Source organism: Pongo abelii, chromosome 3, assembly GCF_028885655.2.
Source record: "Pongo abelii isolate AG06213 chromosome 3, NHGRI_mPonAbe1-v2.0_pri, whole genome shotgun sequence".
NCBI lineage: Eukaryota > Metazoa > Chordata > Mammalia > Primates > Hominidae > Pongo > Pongo abelii.
Window position 1 is genome coordinate 39,837,345 of NC_071988.2, and position 18,766 is coordinate 39,856,110.

The 18,766-nt window shown below is 40.4% G+C and overlaps 1 protein-coding gene across 1 annotated transcript; it reads left to right on the top strand.

Moving 5' to 3' along the window:
- The first annotated feature begins 17,732 nt into the window (after positions 1 to 17,732).
- Positions 17,733 to 18,089, top strand: LOC112133062 (large ribosomal subunit protein eL37-like). The gene is given in 1 exon segment (XM_054553842.2): positions 17,733 to 18,089. A coding segment is annotated over 1 exon segment (294 nt). The 3' UTR covers positions 18,027 to 18,089.
- The last annotated feature ends 677 nt before the right edge of the window (positions 18,090 to 18,766 follow it).

The window sequence follows — 18,766 nt, forward strand, 5'->3', positions numbered from 1 at the left end:
GATACCAGGAGCTGTGTAACTCTGTTATACATGGCACAGGGCTCCTCATTGGTCAACGAAATGAGCTTTGGCCACTTAATGCCTTGGGAGGCATTTGCTAAGGGCACCTGGAATGAGCTTGAGTGGGTGGTACAGAAAGAAGGGAGGTGTTAAAACTGTCACATAGATAATGCTCAACAGCAACCTGAAACGGAATGGAAACCCTACTGTAACTGATGGATTTGGGGAAGGCTCAAGAAGACAAAAGCTTTGCCACTTCATAGAGGAGGACATTTAACAGAAATATTTTATTGAAACCCAAATAACGACCATAAGGAAACAAATGATTTTTCAAAATCCACCATCCTAGAACCAGATAGACGCCCATTACGTTTGTACAGCTACATACAGAGATAAAAAACAATAATGCCCACCTCATCTAGGCTGTTGGGATTAAATAAATAAATACATGTAAAGTGCTTAGAAAAGCTCCTGGCATATAGAAAGTACTCAGAAAGTGTTACTAGGATTTCTTAGAAATGTTATATTTTTAGCAAGTGTTGCTTTTTCCCCTTCTCATTATATCTGGGGTAGGTAACTTGGGTTAAGTACCTTGTGTCTAAAAGACTGTCAACAATCATGTTTATGATGATCAGTCTGGGAAGAAAAAAATAGGAAAAAATTACACATGAACCAAACCCTCACCTTATTTTACTTTATCAGTTTGGAGCTAGAAATTGATTTACTCGTAAGAAGTGGAGACAAGTAGAAGAGGCATAGAATGAAAGAGAAGCAGGCAGTACAGCAGGATTTATGGTAATAAAACCATCCGTACATAACAACAGATCAGGAGGACCTGAGGCACTTAAGCTGAGTAAATACACTCCTTTTCAAGCAGTTATGGGATGGAACCTCATCGAAAGTCTCTCTGGAGGCTGAGTTTGTCAGTTCAGGCAATTGGGAGGTTAGAGGAAAAGGGAGCTGAAGCTGCCTGGAGGAGGTCTTGAAAGCAATGTGACTTCTGTGTCCTCTGCATCGGGATGAAAGTGAGCTCTGCGGCACATCAAGAGAGGAAGGAGAAACTAACTCCTCCTAAAACAAAAATTTCAAAAAAATGTGGTCCCCAGTTTTCCCTGAGTCATCATTGTATCATTGTTAACCTTATTCAGTTAAACCTTAGCAACTTGAAGGAGCCACAGTTGGAAGTAAAAAGGCCAGAATGGGCTGGGTATGGTGGCTCGTGCCTGTCATCCCAGCACTTTGGGAGGCTGAGGCGGGTGGATCACTTGAGGTCAGAAGTTCGAGACTCGGGTGTGGTGGTGGCCTCTTGTAATCCCAACTACTTGGAAGGCTGAGGCATGAGAATCGCTAGAACCTGGGAGGCGGAGGTTGCAGTGAGCCAAGATGGCACCACTGCACTCCAGCCTGGGCAATACAGTGAGACTCCGTCTCAAAAAACAAACAAACAAACAAAAACGGCCAGAATGACAACAAGAACATTTTCAATCTATTCATCTACCCATATATTTTTTTAAAAGACAGTTTTATTACTCCTAGATAAAATAATAGCTATCGACAATGACTATAAATTATCAACAAGTTAACATAGGGTCAAAATCCAAAACAAGTCTAAGATTATAACTATGTTAAATATTATATAAAACTAAATTGCTATGTTCTGGCTGAAGGAACTCTGAAGCAATCCTTAGTTACTAAGGCAGTGTTTTCAAAAACTACTGATTTTAGACAAATTTAAATTCCTCTCGACTATAAATGGGACTCAGAAAGTCTGTTTTTCTATAAGAGTAATTTAGTATATTATATAAGAAAAAGTTCTGGCATGTTTTAAGCATTAGAGAGTATTTTGAGATTGAGGTTTGGTGTGAGTGTGTGCACGTGTGCTCCTATACCAAATGCTACCAAAAAATAACTTAGGCAAAAACGTAGGAAATAAACCATCTCAGGGTGATGAATTTTAAGACTAAGGGGGTAAGGAGAAGGCAATTTTTCACTGAATACCTGAAAACAACAACTACAATTATAGGCTGCCCTAAACAAAAAATGAGCAAATTTTTCCTGCCTTGGCTTTGAACAAAGTTAATTTAAAAAATACATGCACATAAACACACTAGTTTTAACAAACCCAAAAAATATAGAAAAGTACACAGAAAAAGCAAGTCACCCCTTCTACTGATAGTAAAAGTGGCTCCTACTACACAGCCCTCTGTATAGGCACACGTGCATCACAGTAGAAAAGTCATGCCACATGAGCCATGTTAACTTCTTTTTTTTTTTTTTTTTGAGACAGAGTTTTGCTCTTATTGCCAGGCTGGAGTGCAGCGGCGCGATCTTGGCTCACTGCAACCTCTGCCTCCCAGGTTCAAGCGATTCTCCTGCCTCAGCCTCCCGAGTAGCTGGGATTACAGCCATGCGCCACCACGCCTGGATAATTTTGTATTTTTAGTAGAGACGGGGTTTCACCATGTTAGTCAGACTGGTCTTGAACTCCCGACCTCAGGTGATCTGCCTGCCTCAGCCTCCCAAAGTGCTGGGATTACAGGCCTGAGCCACCACGCCCGGCCACATTAACTTCTGTATAGTTCTGGCTTGCAACAAGCTTAAATCGTCCCTGGAGGAGTGATCCTTTGATTTTCACAAAGCATCTTTGATTTAGAGTAGAGTGACAGCAGGCAGTTCTGAGGTCTGAGGCTGTGGAGAAAAGGAAAAAAAAGTACAGATGCAAAATAGAAGCCTAGGATGAGATAAGCTCTGAGGTAGATTTGGAAAAAGGAGTAAGAAACAGGACTAAGGTCCAGGAGAGGAAGAAATGGAGCATAGTAAGACATGACTATGTGGCCTGTTTTAGATAGGATCTATTAAGGCCACTGTGGCATCCTGATAAGAGAGTTATTATTATTATTTATTACTTTATTATTTTTAGAGACAGGTCTTGCTATGTTACCCAGGCTGGTCTCGAACTGCTAGGCTCAAGTGATCTGCCTGCCTTGGCCTCTCAAAATGCTGAGATTATACATGAACTACCATGCCCAGACTACTTTTTAGTTTAATTTATCTAAAAGCTAAGATATAGCCAATGCAAAGATTATGTGTGTATTTGCTTTTGTATATAGTAGTAGCATATCATTTTCCACAAGTATATTTGACACTATTTAGAATTTCAAGCCTTTGCTGAAATTGTTTATTGTATTAACACACGACTAAAGCATAAAAGAAACTCCACATATGTGTGCACATAGACATTCAGATGGTAGCCTTCACCTGAAAAGGTGTCAAACACTGATAATGAAATCACATAACTGTATTGGTGGTATCAGCAATAATAGTTGGCTAAGAAGCTAATTAACCAGTATTGAAAAACAGATGAAGTATAAAGCAGTATCCACAAGCCTATATGATTAAAGCACCATAGTATTTTCTTTCCGTTAATTTGTCTATTATCCTATTATAGCATCAACAGTCACAGAGAAGGAAGAATTAAACAATGGACATTGTCATATCTGAAATGAGTGTTCCTTATCTGGAGATTAGGAAGGATCTGTGGGCTGTCCTTTTAAAATTTAAAATGGTAGGCTGGATACAGTGGCTCATGCCTATAATCCCAGCACTTTTGGAGGCCAGGATAGGAGGACTGCTTGAGCCCAGGAGTTTAGGACCAGCCTGGGGAACACAGTGAGACCTCATCTCTACAAATAATTAAAAAATTAGCAGGGCATGGTGACATATGCCTGTGGTCCCAGTTGCTCGGGAAAATTGCTTGTTTGAGCCTGGGAGGTTGAGGTTGCAGTGAGCCATGACTGCATCACCGCGTTCCAGACTGGATGACAGAGTGAGATCTTGTCTCAAAAATAAATAAATAAATAAATAAATATAAATAAAATGGTACCTTCTCAATTGGCACCCTTGGTTTATTTACTTATTTTTGTTTTGTGATAGAGTCTAGCTATGTTGCTCAGGCTGGTCTAGAACTCCTGGGCTCAAGTGATCCTCCTCCCTCAGCCTCCCAAGTAGCTGGGACTACAGCTGCACCATTGTGCCCAGAGGTACAACTGTTTTAAAGATTAACATTACAAAGGTAACTAACATTTGTATATTTCATCCATTCAAAGTGCCTGACACGGGTCTAGGTACTGGGGCTATAGGAGTGAGCAAAACAGACAAAATCCCTGCCCTCACGAACGTCATAGTCTCACAGGGGGGTCAGGCATTAAATGAAAGAATCAGTAAAGTATATAGTATGCTAGATTGTGAAAGAACTACAGAGGAAAAACAGCAGGGCAGGAGAATAGAAACGTGTGTGTGTTGGCTGGGCGCAGTGGCTCATGTCTGTAATTCCAGCACTTTGGGAGGCTGAGGTGGGCGAATCATGAGGTCAGGAGATTGAGACCATTCTGGCTAACATGGTGAAACCCCAACTCTACTTAAAAAAATACAAAAAATTAGCTGGCCGTGGTGGCGGGCACCTGTAGTCCCAGCTACTTGGAAAGCTGAGGCAGGAGAATGGCGTGAAACCAGGAGGCAGAGCTTGCAGTGAGCCGAGATCACACCACTGCACTCCAGCCTGTCGGACTCCATCTCAAAAAAAAAAAAAAAAAAAAAGAAAGAAAGAAACGTGTGTGTTGGGTGGTGGTGGGGAGGTTATGTCCGCATAATCTCTGAATTATAAGGGAACTATATTTACCATTTATTAGCAATAAAAATTAAGCATATTAATCCATTCAATTTATCATGGGATATGCTATTAATATAAACTCATTTAAATCACATCTTAGCCAGGTGTGGTGGTGCACACCTGTGGTCCCAGCTACTCAGGAGGCTGAGGTACGGGGATCGCTTGAGCCCAGGAGGTCACGGCTGCAGTAAGTGGTGATTGCACCACTGCACTCCAGCCTAGGCAACAGAGCGAGACACCCCCCATCTCAAAAAAAAAAAGTATATATTAAGTACTTCTTGCTTACATGCTAGTGGATAGTCAGTGTGAAAAGAGGCAAGGCAGGCTGGGCGCGGTGGCTCACACCTGCAATCCCAGCACTTTGAGAGGCTGAGGCAGGCAGATCACCTGAGGTCAGAAGTTTGAGACCAGCCCAGCCAACATGGTAAAACCCTGTCTGTACTAAAAATAAAAAAATTAGCCGAGCATGATGGCTAGCACCTGTAATCCCAGCTACACAGGAGGCTGAGGCAAGAGAATCACTTGAACCCGGGAGGTGGAGGTTGCAGTGAGCCGAGATCATGCCATTGCACTCCAGCCTGGGCAACAAGAGCGAAACTCCGTCTCGAAAATAAAAAAGAAGAAAGAAAATAGGCAAGGCAGCTGCCATCTCAAATAAAGTAGTAGGATCCTAGTACAGGAACTACAGAAAAAAAATCCAAGAGAAAACATAATGCTTTTGGATAATTATTTTGAAGCAAACCTGATTTCCCATGTCTTTCTCGAGTTTGCAGGAACTTCAGATAGTTTAAACTGGCTAGGCCGTGGGCTGCTCTGGGATCTCCACTCACCCTCACTCCGCCTTATTCACCATTCCCTCTACCCTCTTTAAATCACAGTCTTTAGGGCCACCCTGAGTGCTCACCTACTGGACCAAATCCCTATCCCTTAGAAAGGTTTGCTGACGGGGCGAGACTGACTCAAAGGGGAAGAAGAAAAGGATGAGAGTGGGTGGGGACCAACCTTTTTCAGGATAATATAAATTTAAATTTATCACAAAAGCACAGTCAGTCTGTGTTCCCTACTTTCTTGTGTAATGGGCAGTCATGAAGCCCACAGACTTCAAGCATCCATGTGTGCTACATACAACAGTGACAAGAGTACATGTGGGAGGCAGCCACTTCAATTCATCACCTCCACCTGTAATAAAATAACTATAGCTAACTCCTATATACAGCCCTTGTCCTTCACCAGGCACTGTTCTAAGCGTTTCACATATATTAACACATGCAACTCCCATACATAGGTTGAGGCAGGTACTAGTATCATCTCCATTTTTTTTGTTTTTTTTTTTTTTGAGACGGAGTCTCACTCTTGTTGCCCAGGCTGGAGTGCAGTTCCGTGATCTCAGCTCACTGCTACCTCCACCTCCTGGGTTCAAGTGATTCTCCTGCCTCAGCCTCCTGAGTAGCTGGGATTACAGGTGTCCGCCACCATGCCTGGCTAATTTTTGTATTTTCAATAGAAACAGGGTTTCACCACGTTGGTCAGGCTGATCTCGAACTCCTGACCTCAGGTGATTCAACCGCCTCGGCCTCCCAAAATGTTAGGATTACAGCCATGAGCCATGGTGCCCAGCCTCATCTCCATTTTACAGATGAGAAAACAAGAAATAAAGTAATTGGTCCAAGACAAACAACCAGCAAATAAGTAGTGGAGTGAGGATTCAAACCCAGGCACTCTGGCTCTTAGAGATCACACTTTACCGCCTCAAGCTAAGTAGATAATCTTTCTTTCCTCCTAATTAGCTACCTCTCTACCTACCTACCCATGTTTCACCTTGCTGCTCTGTCAGCCTGCCAGGGACAGGAGTTTCTGTACTAAACCAGAAAAACTTTGGAACTTTGAGACGGCATCTTTGGAGCTAAGTAGGAAACCCTTTAATGTTCGATGAATGAAACCGTAAGTTAAGAAAGCCACAAAATCTAATTTGAATCTAAAGAGAATTCTCTTTGCATTTTCTCTCTAAGCCCTTCCTCTACCCAAGGCAGCACTCTTCATTAATTCTTAGAAACCTGCTAGATTTTATGGCGATCCCTTTCTGTCTGTCCCTCTAACATAGTAAAATGTAGCATCTGATAAACTAAGTAATTATCAGTATTTACCTAATAGATTCTGTGGTAGTTTTAACAGACTTCTTAATCTTAAAAAGAGAAAGTTCAGAATACACAGTGAATGCTGGTAGAGAGAAGACACCTATTACCAAGTCACAGATCATGTGTAACATTGTAGCCTTTTGTTCCACTTGTGCTAAAGAAAAGCCAGCTACCTTGTCATAATGTGAAAAGCAGATATATTTCCTCCTGAGCCAGGAGGAACAAGGCAGTCAGGTTAACAAGGGCTCAGGAAGCATGTGGTTTTGGCAAGTATTCTGTGAGTTTTACTCTTTAATAATCAAATGATATTTTAATAATTTCCTCAAAATTGCCACAAAAATCCCCTAACATTCTGGATTTATCAAGTACTATGCTCTTCCATTTCAATTGGTGTTTAAGGAGCACTTTCTATAATATCCTGAGATGTACTCAAGCCCTGGGGAAGTGCAATCAAAGACCTGGATCATATGTTGTTTCTTTCTTTTTATTTATTTATTTTTTTTGAGACGGAGTCTCACTCTGTCACCCAGGCTGGAGTGCAGTGGCGTGACCTTGGCTCACTGTAACATCTGCCTCCCAGGTTCAAGCAATTCTCCTGCCTCAGCCTCCAGAGTAGCTGGGACTACAGGTGAATGTCACCATTCCCTGCCAATTTTTGTATTATTATTATTATTTTTTTTTATTTTTGAGATGTAGTCAAGCCCTGGAGAAGTGCAGTCAAAGACCTGGATCATGATGTGGCTTTTTTTTTTTTTTTTTTTTGACGGAGTCTTGCTCTGTTGCCCAGGCTAGAGTGCAATGGCATGATCTCGGCTCACGGCAACCTCTGCCTCCCAGGTTCAAGCAATTCTCCTGCTTCAGCCTCTAGAGTAACTAGGATTACAGGTGTGCGCCACCATGCCCAGCTAATTTTTATATTTTTGGTAGAGACAGGGTTTTGCCATGTTGGCCAGGCTGGTCTTAAACTCCTGACCTCAAGCGATCTGCCCGCCTTGGTCTTCCAAAGTGCTGGGATTACAGGCGTGAGCCTCCGCGTCCAGCCTTTTTGTATTTTTAATAGAGATGGAGTTTCGCCATGTTGGCCACGCTGGTCTCGAACTCCTGACCTCAGGTGATCCACCAGCCTCGACCTCCCAAAGTGCTTGTGATTACAGGCATGAGCCACTGCGCTCGGCCATGATGTGGTTTCTATTAAATTACAGGCGTGAGCCACCATACCTGGCCATGATGTGAGTTCTATTAACTGGGAGCTAATAATCCTCTTGGAGAGATCATTAAATGTCTGATAATTACAACATATAGAATACACAGAAATGGAACAGCATGTGCTATCCAGACAATGGGAGCCACAACAATCAGGTGAAGAGCATTGCTAAGATAGATGAGAGTCCATGGGGAAAGCTTCCTGGAGGAGGTATAACTAGCCTGTATTCCTTTTTATCTTATTTTTTTAATTTTTTGAGACAGGGTCTCACTGTGTTGCCCAAGCTGGAGCGCAGTGGCACGATCTCAGCTCACTACAACCTCCGCCTCCCCGGTTCAAGCCATTCTCCCACCTCAGCCTCCCAAGTAGCTGGGACTACACGTTCATGCCACCACACCCGGCTAATTTTTGTATTTTTAGTAGAGGTGGGGGTTTCACCATGTTGGCCAGGCTGGTCTTGAACTCCTGACCTCAGGTAATCCACCTGCCTCTGCTTTCCAAAGTGCCGGGATTACAGCACCTGGTCTAGCCTGCATTCTTATTTACAATTGCATCAGGTTACAAACAGAGGCAATCACAAAATCCTACACTTCAAAACATGTATTCTCTGTATTTGTTTACTTTGTGATTAAAAAGTAAAACACCTCTTTCCTGAAGAATGTTCCTTATTTCAAGAATTGAGTATTCCTAAAATTGGAATAAACCTTAGACATTTTATAATCAGCCAGGAAACTGAAACTTTTCAGGAGCTTGATAAGCTGGCAAGTAACTAAATGAGTTATGTGGAGTCTAAAAATCTTTGAAAAATTTTCTTCTTAAGACCTTGTGGTTCAGTTCTTATTTAAGCCTAGTTACCTGTTCAACATATTATTTTACCACTTTGAAAAGGGAGCTCTTATTTTTTGAAAAATAAAAGTAGATATTCTAAAGAAATTTGAAAGCAATATGGAAGTAATTGAAATCATTCGAAAAAAATCAAACACTAAAACTTTAGCTGCGATGGATCTATAAATACTGGTTACACTATTAATGATTACAGGTGAAATTAGAAACACGAGAACATCTTTAAAAGATCAACTCCAAGGCTGATCAGTTTAGATGGGATGCTAAAATTAGCGAGGAGTATAAGCTCAGGAAAAAGAACAACATAAAATACTAGTGAAGCAAATCGTTTCGACACAATGAGCCTGATTTTCCATGAGCAAATGGTAACTTGGCAAGGCATTCAATTTTGAATTGGTTGCAAGAGTCACTCAATCGTTCAACAACGGGTATTGATCCTACTATGTGTGGCTTTGTTCTAGACCCTGAAGATTGGATGGTGACAGGCAGAGGAGTCCCTGAAGAACAGAACAGCAAGAAAGGGGCGGGGCAGCGGAAGCAGAGGGAGCGAGACAGGCAGGGGTCAGATGGGAGCGTTATAACACCCAGGAGAGGACTTCAAGTCCTCCTTGGTTGGTTGGAGGATTCTGAGCAGAGAAGCGCTGTGATCTGCTTTTCTGTTTTTTAAGATCACTGGTGTGCAGCCGGGTGCATTGGCTCATGCCTGTAATCCCAGCTACTCGGGAAGCTGAGACAGGAGAATTGCTTGAACCCGGGAGTCAGAGGTTGCAGTGAGCTGAGATTGTGCCACTGCACTCCAGCCTGGGTGACAGAGCAAGACTCCATCTCAAAAAACAAAAATACAATACAATACAGTATAGTACAATACAATATCACTTTTTAATCAACCAATAAAATTAGCTAAAATACTTAATAGTGATTAAGTGTCACACTTCAGTAAGACAAGTATGAAAGCATCAAAACCCTTCTAAAACAGAAATTGCATAGTGTATTTGAAGAGCCTGGAAATGTTTCTTCTTTTTACTTAGCAATGATGTTATTATAAGTCTATCCTTAAGAAATAAGAAAAAAATCATGTTTACATCCAAAGATATTTATCTCAGAATTCTTTATAATACATTGAGAAACAATCCTTATAGGAACGGTTAAATAAATGGTGACACACCAGCCACTAAAAATTACATTTATGAAGAATTTAATGTCATGAGTAAAGGTTCACAATATGTGAGCTTAAGAAAAAAGAGAGTAGAGAAAACTTTATGTAGGGTGCAATTTCTACTGATATTATAGTAATCAAATGTAGAAAAATATAACAAAATATTGACAGTGGTTGTCTCTGGATAGTAAGAATATGAATATGGGTGACTAAAATACATATATAATACATGTATGTTAAATATCTGTAACATATATGACTTTGATCAGCAAAATTTTAATGATTCGATAAAACGAACCTATTTGTTCTGTCCCTCATTCTCTCCATTTCGACCCATCATTACATTCTGCCAATTCTTTTCTTTTCCTTTCTTCCTGATTTAGTTCAGCACTAACCATGCACAACCTCCCACCCCCAGCTGTTGGGTTTCCTAGCTGACACCTTTCCCTGCTAACCATCCTGAAAGCAGTAGGAAGAACCATTTTCCTTAGGTATGGTTGGGATCATGTTACTCCCATGAAGGGAATTTGAGGTGATCCTTGGTCATCCATAACATTGCAGGCTTTTGATCATGAGCTGCAAATCTCTGGTTAACTTATGATTACAAATCACTGCATAATTTCCCTTTGTTCCCTTCAACCTCAACAGATACACACCTACACACAAAATCTCCAAGACCACTTCCTTCCTTCTCTATCTACCAGATTGTTTTCCTTTGTAACTCTCTTCTAGAATCACCTTCCTCCAAAAGGATTTTTTTTTTTATCCAGGTATCTATCTTTCTCAACACAACTTTACTCACTGCCACACCACTTCAGCACTTCTTCTTTTCTAGATATTTGGCAATTGTGTGTTTGTCATTTGGGATCAAATTTGATTCCTGTTTCATCACAACATTGCCTAAACAGCAATGCTTCTGATTCTACATTTGAAAATTAAAGCTTATACACAAAGTTTAAAACTATCTCTTGTTTTTTTTTTGTTTTCTTTTTATTTTTTGTTGTTTTTGTTAAGATTATCTCTTGTAAAAAATGTTTGTTTGCACAGTTGTCATATGTTTGCATGACAAGCTGATTATGGTTCCTTACAAAGTATACCCAAGGTATTTGCTCTCAACCTTTTCTCACCACCCAGTGCACACACACAGAAATTCACTAACATTGGTGCTCAATAATTGTTGTGACAAGAATTCCAAACAGTTGGTCAAATGACTTTTTACTTACAACATGGAGCCATAAGTCATAAGATAATTTAATTTATGAAGAATCTTTATGAAATAAAGACTTAAAGCTCAATCTTGTTACCTGTTTGGTGAACAACTCTGGAAAGTCAGGATAAAGGAAAGCTAAGTCGACAGCTGCTGTATCTAAGCAGTAAGAATATGCAGATGGGACCCTCTTCTGTTCTCCTACCATGTTTGTTCCGGGATTCCAATTTGAAATCTGTATGTGCCCCTTGACACCTCAATGCTTTGTCAAGCACCTCATTTCTCTGGCTTTAGTTTTATAGACAAAGAAACCAAATAAATGGTGATGCAGCAGCTTATCACAGTATGTTTTTAGAAACACCAATGCTAAAATTACCAGTCCCCAAGTGTCAGGTGAAATTACTATAAGAATTAAGTGAGAATTACTTTGATCTAAAGTATTAATGAAAACAGTAGTGTCGGTCATGATTCTGGATAATTACTCAACTAGACAATTTTAAAAATTGGGGCAACACATTAATATGAGACTATACTGTTATAAAGAGAAAATAGGCCAGGTAGGGTGGCTCACTCATGTAATCCTAGCATTTTGGGAGGCCGAGGTGGGCGGATTGCTTGAGTCCAGGAGTTTGAGACCAGCCTGGGCAACATGGCAAAAGCCCATCTGTAAAAAAAAAAAAAATACAAACATTAGCTAGGCATGGTGGCGTGCGCCTGTAGTCCCAACTACTTGGGGGTCTGAGGTGGGAGAACTGCTTGAGCCCGGAAGGTCCAACTGTAGTGAGCCATGTTTGAGCCACTGCATTCTGGCCTGGACAACAGAGCAAAACCCTGTTTCAAAAAAAAAAAAAAAAAAAAAAGAACTTAGTGTGAAGAGTTTAGAAACTAAATACAGTAGCTAAGGAAGAAACTGATTATTTATCTGAATTTCAAATTGAACAAAACATTGGCCCCAATCTATCTTCCTTTTTCCAAGAACTGAGCATTAAATGGAATTTTAAAACATTTATTAAAACAAAATCAAAGACAAACTACAATTAGGAGTGTGTCATTAAAGAGTCAATTTCCTTAATATGCCAGAGTGCTTCTGTATCAACAAAAAAATACAACACAATACATATGAGCAAAGATATGAGCAGGCAGTTTGCAGAAAAACAAAATTCTATGATGAATAAACATGAAAATAGTTCAACTTTATTCAAATCAAACTTTGTCTGATTAAAATAGATAGAAATCGAAACAGTGAGTCCTACTATATCAGCAAAAATTTTAAAATTTGGGCTGGGTGCGGTGGCTCATGCCTGTAATCCCAGTACTTTGGGAAGCCAAGGTGGGTGGATGACTTGAGGCCAGGAGTTTGAGACCAGACTGGTCAATATGGTGAAACCCCATCACAGATTTAAATGGAAGTTGTAATATCTTACCCCCAGTAGAGGATCTTTAGAGGAAATGGGGTGAGGGTTGGGTAGAGGGCACACGGATTGAGAAACCTTGACTGTGATTTCCATAAATTTAGAAGTTCAGGCAGAAGGACTTCCCCCATGTAACTATGATTCAACAGAGCACATGTCCTGTTTAATAACAAAGGCATTTATGCAACATTTATTCTATGTCTCTGGGTAATTTATATGTTGCTTGATCTTGGTAATGTGCAAACATTTTTAGCCAGTTCTTAACTGTCAGGTGATCTCTGATTGTTGCTGTTTTCTATAGTTGTTGTCTAGACACTCACAAGGATTCAGGTTTATTTTGGATCCTGAAGTCAAGGCCAGTATTTCTTTAAGGCTCACTTAAACTGGAAGAGTCCTAAGATTTCAGTAGCCACAAAAAATTATTCTCTGTGCTCCCCCAAGAAGGACAGACACAATGAGCAACCTTAGGATGGTCAAGGGTCATCTGTTAGCTCTTTTAGACTCAGTGGAGCCTTCACTGGGGATTGGCAGATGGAACCGAAAGCAACAAAAAAGACCCCAAAGGAATCAGGGTCTTGGGAACTGAGATTTTCCTCAAGGACTCCTCCATCTGATAATGTTGGTAATTTCAGCTCCACATCATCATTTCTTTTCTTTTCTTTCCTTTTCTTTTTTTAAAGACGGAGTGTCACTCGGTCACCCAGGCTGGAGTGCAGTGGCGCGATCTCAGCTCACTGCAAACTCCACCTCCCGGGTTCAAGCGATTCTCCTGCCTCCTGAGTAGTTGGGTCTACAGGTGCGCACCACCATGCCCAGCTAATTTTTGTATTGTTTAGTAGAGACAGGGTTTCACCTTGTTAGTCAGGCTGGTCTTGAACTCCTGACCTCAAGTGATCCACCCGCCTTGGCCTCCCAAAGTGTTGGGATAACAGGCGTCAGCCCCCATGCCTGGCCTCATCATTTCTTTTTTTATCAAAAACCAGACAGTCAACTGTGCTCACCTTTCACCCCTCTTTGCTCACCTTTCACGTCCTGGCATAACACTTCGTAAGCATAGCTACACAAAGAATAAGAATGGCAAGCCCCAAGTATGAAGAGATAAATCAAATTTAATTGTTATTAAAATATTATTGATTATTCACACTATATTTAGTCTTCCAAAAAAATTAATCTACTTGGATAAAATTCATGTTGATGGATATACCAAAGAAAGCTGGTTATCAATTTATACGCTAATGAATTTTTCTCACTTTTCCCCTATGTATAGCCTAGTATTTTGTAATTTCCCTGCACCTACAGGGCCAGAGGAGGGAAAAACGGAATGCGCATCCTTTCTGTTCTTTAGTGAAGCTTTTGATGAAAGGGATTAATAAGAGTTAGGGGTGAGGGAAAGAAAGAAAGAGAAAGAGAGGCTGGGTGCGGTGGCTCACACCTGTAATCCCAGCACTTTGGGAGGCCAAGGCAGGTGGATCACCTGAGATCAGGAGTTCAAGACCAGCCTGGCCAACATGGTGAAACCCGGTCTCTACTACAAAATTAGCCAGCAAGGTGGTGCGCACCAGTAATCCCCGCTACTCAGCAGGCTGAGGCACGAGAATCACTTGAACCCGGGAGGCAGAGGCTGCAGTGAGCAGAGGTTGCAGTGAACTGAGATTGTACAACTGCACTCCAGCCTAGGTGACAGAGCGAGACTCTGTCTCAAAAGAAAAAAAAAAGGGTGGGGGGGAAGGGGGAGAACTTGAGATGCTATAAAATGAAAATTAGAACTTTTCAGTGAGTACCATTTTCATAATTTATGGTACTTCCACCCCGAGCATGTCTCAAATTTGTTTAGGAAAATATTTTCTTCTCATACCATCATTTGTTCTCATATCATCATTGTAATATGGGTGGATGATCAAATAAGCAAGGCCTGCAATTGGTCTGAGAAAAGAGCTCATTTGGAAATAACATCCTGGGCTTTGTAACCGCAGTGAGAAGTGTATCTCACAGCACCTGGTAGCAAATGCAGGTGAGGTCTACCCTGGTAGTACATACAGGGGAGTTCATAGATGGTTGGCAAAGAGATACAAACTAATGGAAACACAACAACAAGCTCTGTAGCTACTTTACATGGAGTTGACTCAGCAAAGGCCCATCTGATCTAACAACAACAACCAGATTAGAATAGTTAATCTTTATTGAACAGTTGTTATCACCAGTTCTGGGTGCTTCACATATGCTATTTCATTTAATCCTCACAACAACCCTATGAGGTACTAATTACCTTTCTGCTGTTTTGCAGATCTGGAAACTGAGGCTTACAAAGATTAAGTAAGTGTTCAAAGTCCCACAACTATTAGGTGGCAGATGCGGAATTCACATCCAGGTTCCCAGACCCCAGAGCCCAAGTTTTTGCCCCAGAATCACAATGCTATATGGACTGCACCATAATGAAAGAGCTTTGTGTCAATTTTACTCTGTATAGCCCCCTCATGTATTCAGTTGCCCTGTAACTCTGTCCCCAAAGCAGAAAGTTCGCATGCCCTGACTGTTTCAGCATTGGTCATTCATACTCACAAACTGCCCTGTAAAATGGAGCTTGGGGGAATGGAGACAACAGTTAAAATACCGTAAACGATCTAAGCTTTCAGTTTAAGAAGCCAGGAAAAAGAAGAGCAAAATAAATCTGAAACAGATTAAGGAAGGAAATAATAACGATTTAGGTGGGAATAAAGCAAATACGGACTATAAAACAAAATAAAAGTTAATAAAACCAAAAGTTGGTTCTTTGAAAAGAGCAACAACATTGACAAACCACTAGCTAGAATGACAAAGAAATGAAAAGGCTCAACTTACTAAACTCAGGGATAAGAGAAGTGACATCACTACTGATCTTCTAGAAATAAAAAGGATAGCAAAGAAATACTATGAACAATTATATGCCAGCAAATTAGATAACCTACATGTAGAGGAGAAATTCCTAGAAAGATGCAAAGGGCCAACACAGACTCAAGAAGAAATAGAATATCTGAATAGACTTATAAGTAAACACGCTGAATTTGTAACATAAAAATTTTCCACAAAGAAAAGCCCAAGAACAGATGACTTCTCTGGAGGATTCTATCAAATGTTTTCAAGTCTAATTACCACCAATCCTTCACAAATTCTTCCAAAAAATAGAAGAGACTAGAACACTTCCCATTGAGGCCAGTATTACATGCATAGAAAATACAGACAAAGATATAAGAAAACGACAAATCAATATGTCTTATGCATATGGACTTTTTAAAAATACACAACTATAATACTAATAAACTGAATTCAGCAACATGACCAAGTCTGATTTATCCCAGAAATGCAAGATAGCTTAACAGATGAAAATCAATCAATGCACTACACCATATCAACAAAAGACAAAAACTACACACAATAATCTGAATAGCTGCCAGAAAAGCATTTGATACAATGCACCAACCTTTCATAACTAAAACACAACATATTAAAGCAGAAGGGAACTTCTTCAATCCGATAAATAACATCTACAAAAAACCCGTGACTAATACACTTAATGTGAAAAAGACCGAATGCTCTCCCCATGAAGAACAGCAACAAGGATGTGCACTCTCACAACTTCTATATGCAACATTGTACTTGTTTCTAGCCAGGATAATTAGGACAAAAAAAAAGAAAAGGAAGAAAGAGGATCCACATAGGAAAGGAAGAAATAAAACTATGTTCATAGATGACATAGTCAATTATATGCAAACAGCCTAACGAATCCATTAAAAATTATTAGAACTAATAATCAAGTTCAACAAGGTTGCAGGACATAAAAGCAATATAGAAAAATCAATTATAAATTTCTATCCACTAGCAATGAACAAACTAAAATATAAAATTAACAAAGCAATTTCATCTACAATAGCATCAAAAATAATACAAGTGTTAAAACTACAAAACATTGTTCAAAGAAATCAAAGATCTAGGCCATCTATTAAAAATACAGAAATCAGCCGGGCGTGGTGGCGCCTGGCGGAGACACAAGAATCACTTGAACCCGGGAGGTGGAGGTTGCAGTGAGGAGAGATAGCGCCACTGCACTCCACCCTGACAAGTAAGACTCCGTCTCAAAAAAAAAAAAGAGAAAAAAAAAAATCTAAATAAATGGAAGGACACTGCTTGTTCATGAATAGAAGACTTAACACTGCTAAAATGACAATACTCCTCGATCTGATCTACAGAGTCAACACAATATTCCCATCAAAATTTCAGCTAGTTTTCTGGGAAAAAAATTGATAAATGGATCCTAAAATTCCTATAGAAATTCAAGGGGCCCAGAATAGCCAAAACAAACTTGAAAAAGAAGAACAAAGCTCAAGGACTCACTCTTCCAGGTTTCAAAATTTACTACAAAGCTACAGTAAACAAGACGGTGTATAGGATGCGGAAATCTTAGGGGAAAACCATAAGGTGCGGGGAGGGTGGGCAGTGTGGTACTGGCATAAGGATGGCCATAGGACAATAGATTCGAAATGAGAGTTCAGAGGAAAAAACCCAAAACATGTATCTGTGGTCAATCGATTCTGGACAAGGGTGCCAAGACTATTTGATGGGAATAGTCTTTTGAAGAAATTATGCTTTAATAACTGGATATCCACAATGCAAAAGAATAAAGTTGGACCCCTAATTCATATCATATACAAAAATTAAATCATTATAGATCAACCACCTCATAAGAGCTAAAACTGTAAAACTCTTGGAAGAAAACATGGGTATAAATCTTCATGACCTTAGCTCAGGTAGGCGGCAGCCTTTTAGATATGATACCTTTCAAATATGATAAACACAAGCAATAAAAGAAAAAATAATGAAATTGTCCTTTGTCAAAATGGAAAGCTTTGTTTCTCAAAGGACACCATTAAGAAAGGAAAGACAACTTACAAAATGAGAGAAAATATTTGCAGATTGTATATTTGATAATAGCCTTGTATCTAGAATATATAAAGGACTCCTACAACTCAATAATGAATAAGAAAAATAACCCAACTTAAAGATAGGTAAAGAGTCTGAACAGACATTTCTCTAAAGCTACACACACTCTTTGGTCTCAGCTGCAGAAGCCAAATGACAAAGGGAACGTCATCGTCTGGAAAGCATCGCAATAAGATGCACACGATGTGCCACCGCTGTGGCTCTAAAGCCTACCACCTTCAGAAGTCAACCTGTGGCAAATGTGGCTACATTGCCAAGTGCAAGAGAAAGTGTAACTGAAGTATCAAGGCTAAAAGTTGAAACACCACCAGGATTGATCATATGGGGCGCCTAAAAATTGCATACTGCAGATTCAGGCATGGATTCTGTGAAAGAACAACACATAAACCCAAGAAGGCAGCTATTGCAACATCCAGCTTATCTTAAGAATTTCAGTGATTAGTCATGCCATAAAGGTGCTGGTGTAAAACCTGAACCTGAAGAAAAAAAAAAAAAAAAAAAAAGGCTAGGCACGGTGGCTCACGCCTGTAATCCCAGCACTTTGGGAGGCAGAGATAGGCAGATCACTTGAGCTCAGGAGTTCGAGACCAGCCTGGGCAGCATGGCGAAACCTCATCTCTATGAAAAATACAAAAACATAGCCAGGCCTGGGGACATGCGCCTGTAGTTCCAGCTACTTCGGAGGCTGAGGTGGGAGAATCACTTGAGCCCCGGAGGTTGAGGCTGCAGTGATTGTGCCACTGCACTCCAGCCTGGGTGACAGAGCGAGACCCTGTGTCCAAAAAAAAAAAGTAAAGAAAAGAAAAAAATAATGAAGTCACACTTTGCGAGAGTGGGAGAAGTATGGCACACGCTGCCACTTATTACCCTCCACTTCAGAAGGGCACATTTCAAAGGCTCCTGTGACACCTCTCCTGTTGCGATCAGTTTCCAAGGTATAAAGCTCAGGCACGCAGCTGTGGATGCCATGATGTCCATGTTCCATGTTCTCCCCTAATTTCACTTCAGACTAGAACCTTATCACTAAAAACTTCACCATGCAGAATTATCTTACAGAGAAGTTTCTTTAGCACACAATTTTTATGTCCCAATGGCTGCCTGGTTTTGTGTCCCAGCTCTTTGTTCTCACAGTAAATAGCTTTCCAAGAAAATGCTTTCCTGGTCCC